The sequence below is a fragment of the Drosophila eugracilis genome, unplaced genomic scaffold (assembly GCF_018153835.1).
Source record: "Drosophila eugracilis isolate 14026-0451.02 unplaced genomic scaffold, ASM1815383v1 contig_2088, whole genome shotgun sequence".
In the NCBI taxonomy this organism is placed as follows: Eukaryota; Metazoa; Arthropoda; class Insecta; order Diptera; family Drosophilidae; genus Drosophila; species Drosophila eugracilis.
The window spans coordinates 4,022,501-4,032,428 of NW_024572964.1; the positions used below are offsets into that span (position 1 = coordinate 4,022,501).

The 9,928-nt window shown below is 42.0% G+C and overlaps 4 protein-coding genes across 5 annotated transcripts in view; 2 read left to right on the forward strand and 2 right to left on the reverse strand.

Moving 5' to 3' along the window:
* LOC108107981 (polyubiquitin) overlaps window positions 1–2,211 on the reverse strand; it is a 5,050-nt gene extending 2,839 nt beyond the window's left edge. The window contains 2 exon segments of the mRNA XM_017215823.2: window positions 1–1,326; window positions 2,083–2,211. The exon segment at window positions 1–1,326 is cut by the window's left edge and continues 672 nt beyond it. Of these exon segments, the coding sequence (XP_017071312.2) occupies window positions 1–1,315 (1,315 nt within the window). The 5' untranslated portion in view covers window positions 1,316–1,326; window positions 2,083–2,211.
* An 839-nt stretch (window positions 2,212–3,050) lies between these two features.
* Window positions 3,051–4,874, forward strand: LOC108107576 (very-long-chain enoyl-CoA reductase). The gene is made up of 4 exons (XM_017215137.2): window positions 3,051–3,480; window positions 3,636–3,852; window positions 4,344–4,459; window positions 4,522–4,874. Exons 1-4 carry the CDS (start codon window positions 3,110–3,112, stop codon window positions 4,724–4,726), a joined length of 909 nt encoding a protein of 302 aa, XP_017070626.1. The 5' UTR covers window positions 3,051–3,109; the 3' UTR covers window positions 4,727–4,874.
* Window positions 4,875–5,241: 367 nt separating this feature from the next.
* On the forward strand, window positions 5,242–7,775 carry LOC108108137 (anaphase-promoting complex subunit 5). Its single transcript, XM_017216062.1, has 2 exons — window positions 5,242–5,438; window positions 5,498–7,775. Exons 1-2 carry the CDS (start codon window positions 5,319–5,321, stop codon window positions 7,646–7,648), a joined length of 2,271 nt encoding a protein of 756 aa, XP_017071551.1. The 5' UTR covers window positions 5,242–5,318; the 3' UTR covers window positions 7,649–7,775.
* On the reverse strand, window positions 7,729–9,857 carry LOC108108138 (mitochondrial import receptor subunit TOM22 homolog). 2 transcript variants are annotated; one of them, XM_017216064.2, is made up of 3 exons: window positions 9,748–9,857; window positions 9,008–9,043; window positions 7,729–8,420 (listed from the first exon to the last, which is right to left on the reverse strand). In XM_017216064.2, the coding sequence occupies exons 1-3, from the start codon at window positions 9,766–9,768 to the stop codon at window positions 8,112–8,114; spliced, it is 366 nt and encodes a 121-aa protein (XP_017071553.1). In that variant the 5' UTR covers window positions 9,769–9,857; the 3' UTR covers window positions 7,729–8,111. The 2 variants fall into 2 exon arrangements, with proteins under 2 accessions (XP_017071553.1, XP_017071552.1); XM_017216063.2 differs by lacking the exon at window positions 9,748–9,857 and adding an exon at window positions 9,212–9,565.
* Between the last annotated feature and the right edge of the window lie 71 nt (window positions 9,858–9,928).

Sequence of the window (9,928 nt, forward strand, 5' to 3'; positions counted from 1 at the left end):
AGTCGGACAGTGTGCGTCCATCTTCGAGCTGCTTTCCGGCGAAGATCAGACGCTGCTGGTCTGGAGGGATACCCTCCTTGTCCTGGATCTTGGCCTTCACATTCTCAATGGTGTCGGATGGCTCCACTTCCAGAGTGATGGTCTTGCCAGTCAGGGTCTTCACGAAGATCTGCATACCTCCACGCAAACGGAGAACCAAGTGAAGGGTGGACTCCTTCTGGATATTGTAGTCCGACAGTGTGCGTCCGTCCTCCAGTTGCTTGCCAGCAAAGATCAAACGCTGCTGATCTGGGGGAATGCCCTCCTTGTCTTGGATCTTGGCCTTCACGTTCTCAATGGTGTCCGAAGGCTCCACTTCCAACGTAATGGTCTTGCCAGTCAGGGTCTTCACGAAGATCTGCATACCTCCACGGAGACGGAGAACCAAGTGAAGTGTGGACTCCTTCTGGATGTTGTAGTCGGACAGTGTGCGTCCATCTTCGAGCTGCTTTCCGGCGAAGATCAGACGCTGCTGGTCTGGAGGGATACCCTCCTTGTCCTGGATCTTCGCCTTCACATTCTCAATGGTGTCGGATGGCTCCACTTCCAGAGTGATGGTCTTGCCAGTCAGGGTCTTCACGAAGATCTGCATACCTCCACGCAAACGGAGAACCAAGTGAAGGGTGGACTCCTTCTGAATGTTGTAGTCCGACAGTGTGCGTCCGTCCTCCAGTTGCTTGCCAGCAAAGATCAAACGCTGCTGATCTGGGGGAATGCCCTCCTTGTCTTGGATCTTGGCCTTCACGTTCTCAATGGTGTCCGAAGGCTCCACTTCCAACGTAATGGTCTTGCCTGTCAGGGTCTTCACGAAGATCTGCATACCTCCACGGAGACGGAGAACCAAGTGAAGAGTGGACTCCTTCTGGATGTTGTAATCGGAAAGAGTGCGGCCATCTTCTAGTTGCTTGCCAGCAAAGATCAAACGCTGCTGATCTGGGGGAATGCCCTCCTTGTCTTGGATCTTGGCCTTCACGTTCTCAATGGTGTCCGAAGGCTCCACTTCCAACGTAATGGTCTTGCCTGTCAGGGTCTTCACGAAGATCTGCATACCTCCACGGAGACGGAGAACCAAGTGAAGAGTGGACTCCTTCTGGATGTTGTAATCGGAAAGAGTGCGGCCATCTTCTAGTTGCTTGCCAGCAAAGATTAAACGCTGCTGATCTGGGGGAATACCCTCTTTGTCTTGGATCTTGGCCTTCACATTCTCAATGGTGTCCGAAGGCTCCACCTCCAGAGTGATGGTCTTTCCAGTCAAGGTCTTCACAAAGATCTGCATTTTGGATTATTCTGCGGGCAGAAAATTGAGAGATGGAACGTCAGTAAAAATTCAGATCTGATTCAGCTTGGTGAAATTTCACAACTGATTGAATTTCCCCTATGACTAATCGTAATGAACTTTTCGACGCCTGCTTAGTTTTCAAAGTTTAAGTTCAGATTTTCTATCGCTTCGAGTTCTCTTTTCCTCTTTCGGGTTATTTCAACAAAGGGAAATTAAGAAACAGGGGCACAAAGGGAAATTGAGAAACCTTTGTTCCGTTGCTTAGTCACTTTTATGGTGGTGTGTATGCATGTATACGCAGCCGAAAGTGCATACATACACATTTTTCGTGTGTATACCGATGACGTAAAGTTGCAAGCAAATTTAAATTTTTCAGACGTGGCCTTATTTAATTTGAGCAAAAAAGGAATTTACAATTTAGAAACTAAGCCTTGAATTAAGTAAAGTGGTAATGAGATACACACAAGTGCGTATGTGTGCAACTTCTCGAATTTTCAAAGGCGTAATTACGAATTTCACAATTTGCCAATAAATCTTGGCGAAAAACAAACGCAACCTTTATTAATAGATTTGTTTGAGTTTTGATGCCAATTTATTGGGAAATAAGAAATGCGTAGCTGCCAATTTCTAATTTTCTAATTACGCAGAGGGTTGAATAAGAGAAAACAAAATGGCCGAACAAAGACCTTGATATGCACTTTTTCGCTCACATTTGTTACTGCCATTATAATGGTTAAAAACTAAATAAGAATTTTAAAACTTACGTTTTCTTGTGACTTTCGAGAAGATTCTTTTTATTTTAATCACCAACTATTTAAATAATGAATACTCTTTGATAAAATCCGCTTTGCTTTTTTGCTTGTAGTCGCTGCAATTGTCAAATGATTTTTAAACGAATGTCTACGAACGGGGTTCCTACACACTTTCGGTCAATCAAAAATGCACTAAAAAATCTTTATTCGCATTTTAAAACATACCGAAACACTGAAAACAATCGAAGAAGTTACACGTTTTCAAAATCTTGAATGATCTTTGTTTTTTACATTTAATAACTGTTGTATATTTAAAAAAGAAAAATTTTGTTGACCTAATTTTTCGTCTACACGTTCGTCTTGAAAACTCACCACAATATAAAATAATAAAATATTTTGAAACAGTTTCTAAACAAGACCTTGATAACGTACAGACTTAACTGGCTGAATAAAATTCTTTGCTAAGACAACCTACTTTTACTCTGAATTTAAATTCAAGGCATTCTTTGTTTTACTTTTACCAAAACTTTTAAATTTGCTTTACCTTTGGCTTTCCTTTCGTATGGCACTGTGTTCTATACCGACTATAATTTTGATATCACAACCTGACTGGAAGATTTAAAAGTAATTTTGAGCGAGCGTGGAAGTGTTTTAAATGTGTGATGTGCTGAGTGTTAAGACAACGACTGCTTAATACATAGTTCTTATTCAATATTTTTTCGAGTTTGACTTTGCTTAACGGAAACTGTAAACTGATGTATAATCGATCATTATTACTTACAATACTTCAAAATAATTTATTGTAAAACATATTATATTACCAAATAAAAATAAAATTATTTTACCATACTTTAATATATTATTTAATTGAATGGAAATTTTTACAATCAGACAAATTTAATTTAAAGCCCATTATTGTGTAACCATATCTCAGCTAAGTTTATTTTCGTACCATACAACCCGGTCACACTGCTTCCCACCTGCTATCGGCGATTTTTCCATTTTAGACAGCACAGATAGCAAACGTACCGGACGCAAAATGGAGCTCGAGATTGTGAACGCGAAAAATAGCAAGCCGTACGGCAAGGTGAAGGTGCCCTCCGGCGCCACGCCCATCGGCGACCTGAGAGCCCTAATTCACAAGAGCTTGAAGCAAACCCCGGATGCCAATCGGCAGTCGCTACGTTTGGAGCTGAAGGGAAAGAGTCTTAAGGACACGGATACCCTGGAATCCCTGTCCCTGCGATCCGGCGATAAGGTCTATGTTAAAGATTTGGGTCCCCAGATTGGTTGGAAAACAGTTTTCTTGGCAGAATACGCCGGACCCCTCATCGTATACTTACTTTTCTACTTCCGACCAGAGTTGGTCTACGGCAAAGCGGCCTCTTTGCCGATTTCCCTAACCACCCAGTGAGTAATAGAAAGTAGTCGCTGAAATCTTTCGATTTTCGACCTAATCGACCTCGTCGCTTATGCAAACTGAAACGCAACAGCTATGCATAATTATCCACGAACTTTGGATGGTGGTTCACCTAGTAACCCGCTTTCTTTTCTTTTATTTTCAGCATTGCCGCCGGCTGCTATACGGTCCACTATGTGAAGCGTCTGCTGGAGACGATCTTCGTCCATCGATTCTCACACGCCACCATGCCCCTAAGAAATCTCTTTAAGAACTGCACCTACTATTGGGGATTCACCGCCTATGTGTCCTATCATGTGAACCATCCTCAGTTCACCTCGCCCTGCATGTGCACTGTTTGGGCGGCTCTTGGTGCCTTTGCTGTAAGTTTTCGGGTCTATGGTTTATGGATTTGGGTTATGTGTTTCCGTAATGTACCGGTTTTTTTTTTTACATTTCGACACCGCTGTTGTATAAAAATTTGGGTCTGAATCAAAAAAGATCGTAACTTTTTGTATGTTATTTGAAGCTTAAATTTATTTTTTTTATTTAAAGTTCGTTTAGCTAATAATATTTTTTTTAGGGAAGACCTTTTATTCATTTACTTTTGAATAAGTTAATAATAATTAACATATTCTATAATCAACTGAATAGGAACATAATCATTACCTAGAATCTTATTAGATAGGTTACGAAATTTGTCAGCATTTCCCATCCCAATACTAATTAGTCATATTACTAAGAGCGTTTATTTAAGTAAAGCTTAACTTTTTAATTATATACAATTTTGATATTGAAGTGTAAAGTATTATTTAAGTATTTAAGTAGCACTTTTAATAGACTTCCAATCTAACCCCTCATATTCAATTTTTAGCTCTGCGAACTGGGCAACTTTTCGGTGCACATTGCACTGCGCAACCTGCGTCCACCAGGAACCAAAGTGCGCAAGATTCCCGTGCCCGATGGAAATCCCCTAACCAAGCTGTTTGAGTGAGTAAATACGTTATCCATCAGTAGATCAATATTAACAATTTGCATTTCCCAAACTTTAGCTTGGTTTCTTGCCCCAACTACACCTATGAGATCGGTGCCTGGGTTTCCTTCTCAGTGCTGACTTCTTGCCTGGCTGCATATCTGTTTGCTTTCGCTGGAGCTTTCCAGATGACTGTTTGGGCTTTGGCTAAGCACCGCAACTACAAGAAGGAGTTCAAGGACTACCCTCGCCAGCGACGCTCCATCTTCCCATTCGTCTTGTAGGATGGATTCGGATGTCCCATGACGCATTCGTTGTATTACCTATTCCACATTACACATTTATACATTTTGGCTAGCGTTTAACAGGGTAGTTGACTAGTGAACTTTGTGCTTTCGTTTATTTAAAGCAAATACAAATTGGAGAAGCGTATAGACCTAGTGGTGTGCATTTTTTGTCGCTTTTTGGACTTTGACCGTATGGGCAGTTCTATGAAGCGCGGCTAATCAGTAATAGTTTATTTGGTGTTTTTATAGGTTCGCCAGGTATCAGTAAATAGAAAAATGTGTGTAACGACCGTGGGTTATTTGAATTTCGTATGTTTCATTTCTTTAAAACCTGCAGACAACTCATAAAATCTGTTTTTTTTATGATATTTACGATAAAAACAACTTTTTAGATAATTAAATTAAATTGTATATTTTGTTTTGATCATGAGTATAAAATTTAAAAGGCGCGCCCTCTAGGGTTGCCACACTCTCGTGTTTAATACTTGTTGGCAAATCTGACGAAGCTAAGTTGGCTGTTGCTAAGAATTTCTTGTGTTTACATTTTGCCGGCAAACTGAATATTAGAACTTGCGTGCTTTAATTAATCATGGATTTGTTTGAGGAGTTGGACACCTTGGAGCCCTCCTCCAAGCTTGATCCTCCCCGCATCGAAACGCCAACGGCACACAAGATAACCGTGCTGATATTGCTTAAGCAATATGTGATTGTAGGTGCACCTATGTACTTTTTACACTTTCAAAATCCATTTTTTCTATATATTTATAGCATAAGAAGTCTTGTTTGGACACTGGCATATCCATGCGCACCCAGCGACGCCGAATGTTTTATATGCTGGTTTTCAAACTTGTCCAGGAGGCGGATAAAAGTTACAATGAGTTACATAGTTTGCTGACCACAGGAAGATACAAACTGGATACTCTAATGCTGGAATCTTTTGAAAAAGCAATGTCTGAGTTCTGTGCTGGCAGCATCGAATCCTTGTTTGACTTCGCTGAGATCCAGAATATAGATGAGATTCTGAACGAAAACTACGGCATTAGCCAGTTCAGCATGGTTGGCATTTATGTCCGTAGAGTGGGTGTAGTCCTAGAGCGCCTTAGTTTCCCAGAGATGATGGATATGTACAAGAACATCTGCACCTATTACGAAAGGGGAGTTCGAGCTGCTGCTTCCGGTTCCAGAATATCCGTAGCTGGGGGAATCCTGCACAGAGAAGATACTCCACCTCCAAATCCTACATCAGAAAAGCCCGTAGATCCTCAAACAAAGAAAAAAGTCGAGGTCATTGCTCGAATTGCTCAAGAACGCAATCCTCTGAGCATATGGGCGCCGAAACAGGCAAAGTTCTTTATCAACAAGCAGTCGGAACTCTTGGAAAGCAACGAACGGAAGGCTTTGCCTCCCTTGGAACTCCAAAAAAAGGTTCAGGAGATCATTCACGACCTGCCACTTATAACTACTCCCTACTTTCTGGGCTACATGAATCAGTTAAGAGTCAGGGATTACTATAATGCACTCTCTGCGCTTCACAGAGCTTTGGACAGAAGTCCTGTGAGGCTTATGAGCCAGGAGAAGGGCTACCAGTACTTTTGCGTTAATCTAGCAGTGCTACATGCCACCTTTGGTCATCGTGATGAAGCTCTCGCAGCGCTAAGGGAAAGTATAATGCTTGCCCAGGAGCACGGTGACAAAAGGAGTCTTAACCTGGCCAATACTTGGTACTGCCTGCTCAGAGATGAGCTCCCCTTATCCGCTGTTCAAAAGAGCGTACAAGAAGCAAACGAAGTTGATGGTTCTCTGCTGCAGAACTACACTTTAGCTCTCCATTTCGCTGTAAAACTTGGAACAGTGGCTGGATATCAACCTTTAAGGCTTTTCGATCTCCTCCAGCACAGCGATAATCTCACTAATCGTAACAACTTTGCGGATCACGCTTCAGAGGCTCTGGCTTTACGAAGTGCTGTGTGGTCTGCTTACGGAAGGCATGAACTAGCTGCTTTGTACTCCCAAGTTTTGTTGACAGCCAGAGATCGATTTGGCAATGGATCTGCAGGACTAGGAAGCGCTTTGGCCAGTTACGCCCTGTGGCTTCAGTTGCAGGGAGAGCCCCAGTTGTCGAAAGTACTCCTTCATCGTGCGAAGGAGCGTTTTTCGCGGTTGCCCAGCGCCGAGGGCTGGATGATCAGCCAGTGCCATGTAACTATTCAGGCGGGAATTTACCAATGCCGTTGGCATGATGCATTAAAAGCCTGTGATCAGCTTTATTTACTAGATCCCTCAGATGCCATAATGCAACGAGCATCTATATACGTGGCCAAGCGAGAGTTCTTTAACGCTAGGCGCCTCTTGGACAAGCTGGCCTCTCAGGATAATTTACCTTTTCTCCAAAAGATGAGGGTTCAAGTCTTACTTGGATATTGTGGCATGGCAGATGGTCGTTTTTCGAGCGAAACTACTATGCTTCTGCTTCGCGTGGCTGAGGATATGGCCGACTCACAGATGGATTATGAGCTGGCTTTGGTGGATCTACTGCTAGCACAGCAACTACTGCTCCTTGGAATGCCACAGAAGGCCTATCAGGCAATCAAACGTTGCATGCACGACATTCACATCAATGGTGGCCTCTATGAACGAGCCAAAACAGATTTCGTGTTTGTTCGCTGTCTGCTGGCCATTAATCAAAATAATGTGGAGGAGCGAAAGGCGCAGCTTCTTAAATCTCTGGACATTTTGGAGCGTGCGGCTCAGTCCTTCAAGAAACTCTCTGCTCATTCCAAAGTTTTGGATGTTTATGTTTTCCTGGCACAGCGATTCAACGAATTCGGGGAAAGGAATTTGAGGAACAAGTACGCTGGAGAATTCCGACGATACTTTACGGATCATCCGATTCCTAGGGAATATTTGGGCAGCCCTTAGTTTCAATTCGATGATAAACTCTAAATAAACGTATTCGTAAAACTACATCTACTAGATACACAAGGAATAAATCTACTGGATTTTTAACTATTAATAAACGTAGTTTTATTAATTGGTTTAAACCGTAGTGTTTGCTTTGTTTATACACTGTACGCCAACTACAATGCTAACACCTATCTGAAGTTTTTCAACTGCTCGTTTCGATCGAAGAGGGCGTCCTATTTAGGTCCGGGATTTCTGGGATTGTGAATGCGTAAATGCTGGGCTATGGAGTGGCATTTAATGAATAGGTGCTATTTTGTAGAATTACTATTGCATCGGCCATTTGTGGACGTCCTTCGCCTTTCGATTTCGACTGGGATTGATTGGTATCGACAAACTTAAGCTAACGTGTGGCAATTTCCGGATTTCCGCTGCCGGTTATCGTAGAGCTAATATGCGTATGTGGTAGAGTATCTCTCGGTTAACGAATCAAGGGTAAGCTGGGCGAGGATCCTCCGGGACCCATCGCGCTGCCGGGTCCAAGAAGAACCTGCTTCTGCTGCGACTTATGCAGCTCCTCCATCTGGGCGCGCTCCGTCTCAAAGATGACCGGGGCGAACAGAATGACCGAGCTGGTGAAAAATATCCAGCTGGCGCTGCACGAGAACGAGTAGAATCCCTTGATGCCCTTCACTGTGGCGTTGCTCACGGCACCGACTGCGTTTCTCAATGGTTCCGGGAACATCTCTGTCAGGCCCCAGAAACGCTCAGACGCCGTCTCATCGGGTTCCTGGATGTAAATGAATTTGAGTATTAGTGAATTTGATAGAAAGTAAATAGTAAACAAGAAATGATCATAACTAATGTGATGTATGCGTAAAAATGTTTCTAATAAAAAAGAATACAATATTTTCCTTTTAGTTTTGAAGTATGCAAAGAATTTCAGATGATTCACCATCTTTATCAGTGGTCATTAAGAGATACACATTTTGAATGAAAGCGAATTCCAAAATACTTTTGGGCTTAAACAAACTGAACTGAGATTTTTAGAAATACAAATTCAACAACCCAACTAAAGTTACTTAATAAAATCTTAGGCATGATGAACGAACTTGTTAAAAAAACCTACTTCTACATTCTAAGAAGTAAATGATGGACAATGAACTTTATCAAGTGCACGTTTTGGTCAACAGCTGATACATTTGATGGGAAAGTAACAAAATTAACATTTCTGAACTTAGCTAATCTACTCTAAAGTACAGGATGCCTTTATAATCTCTTTTCAGCTAAAAACCCCTAAAAAGTCCTTTTTGTATTGATCCCTCATTAACTTTGAGGTTAGATTGCGTGTTGTGTTTACAAACAGGGTCCACTTACATCATCGTAGTTCTCGCCTTGTGGCTCATTTGTAGTCTGTAAAAAATAAAAGGGAAAACAAGATCATTAGTATAGGGTATTAAGTCAGTCGCTTTTGTGCTTCAGATTGACCGCCAATTACGTGAGCACGATAAGAAACTGAGGAGGAATCAAGGGGTATTGGATTCCAAGGGGGTTACAAGGGGCCACCACGTTTTTACTTACGGCGGCCACTGCCCGCCGCTCGGGCGTTTCGTCCTTGCTGCCGCCCAACGACGACATCCCGCTGTCCTTTTCAATGAACTCGATTTCAGGATCTGAGTCCATCAAATCCTCGATTTTCACTGTTTCGGTATCCACTTTTGCGGCTTTGAATGAACGCACACGGTCGGAAAACGAGGGTCTCTGCTCTTAGCAAACCCTTCAAAAGAACACCCAAAGATCTTATCACCGAAATAGCTCGCAAAATGCAGTTCGCACTGGCATTTAATTGAGCTTTAGCGGAATTTTCGTTCGGTTAAAATTTCAATAAAAATTGATTTTATTCCGTGTTCTCCTCGTGAGCTTAGTGGTGGAACTCTTAACGAAATGTGCCTATTCGCGTTAGCTATCGATATATCGCGACGCAATGGTGAGAAATCTCATAACGCGTACGGGATTTTTTAATTTTGAAAATTATTCATAACGCTTTTTGATTTTGTTTTTAATTATTTATAAACGAAGGAGCAGTACCCATAAGGCAGACGTATATGTTGACTCACCTTTCCCTCAGGTTCACTCATTGTCTTTAGTTAACCGCGTTATAGTTTTAAAATAAAAATAAGCACAATATTTTGCGGAGAGCCAGAAATTTGGAAACGTTTTCAAATCGAACAGCACAATTTTACGGGCACAATCTGAATGTCTCAGCTGACGGTAAGTGGAAGAGCCTACTATTATTAA

Coding starts and splice junctions, on each gene's coding strand:
- LOC108108137 (XM_017216062.1), top strand. CDS start 5,319: ATGGATTTGTTTGAGGAGTTGGACACCTTGGAGCCCTCCTCCAAGCTT. Junction 5,439..5,497: donor TGCTTAAGCAATATGTGATT/GTAGGTGCACCT, acceptor ATATATTTATAG/CATAAGAAGTCTTGTTTGGA.
- LOC108107576 (XM_017215137.2), top strand. CDS start 3,110: ATGGAGCTCGAGATTGTGAACGCGAAAAATAGCAAGCCGTACGGCAAG. Junction 3,853..4,343: donor CGGCTCTTGGTGCCTTTGCT/GTAAGTTTTCGG, acceptor TTCAATTTTTAG/CTCTGCGAACTGGGCAACTT. Junction 4,460..4,521: donor CCCCTAACCAAGCTGTTTGA/GTGAGTAAATAC, acceptor CCCAAACTTTAG/CTTGGTTTCTTGCCCCAACT.
- LOC108108138 (XM_017216063.2), bottom strand. CDS start 9,313: ATGGACTCAGATCCTGAAATCGAGTTCATTGAAAAGGACAGCGGGATG. Junction 9,044..9,211: donor AGCGGCGGGCAGTGGCCGCC/GTAAGTAAAAAC, acceptor TATTTTTTACAG/ACTACAAATGAGCCACAAGG. Junction 8,421..9,007: donor AAGGCGAGAACTACGATGAT/GTAAGTGGACCC, acceptor ATTTACATCCAG/GAACCCGATGAGACGGCGTC.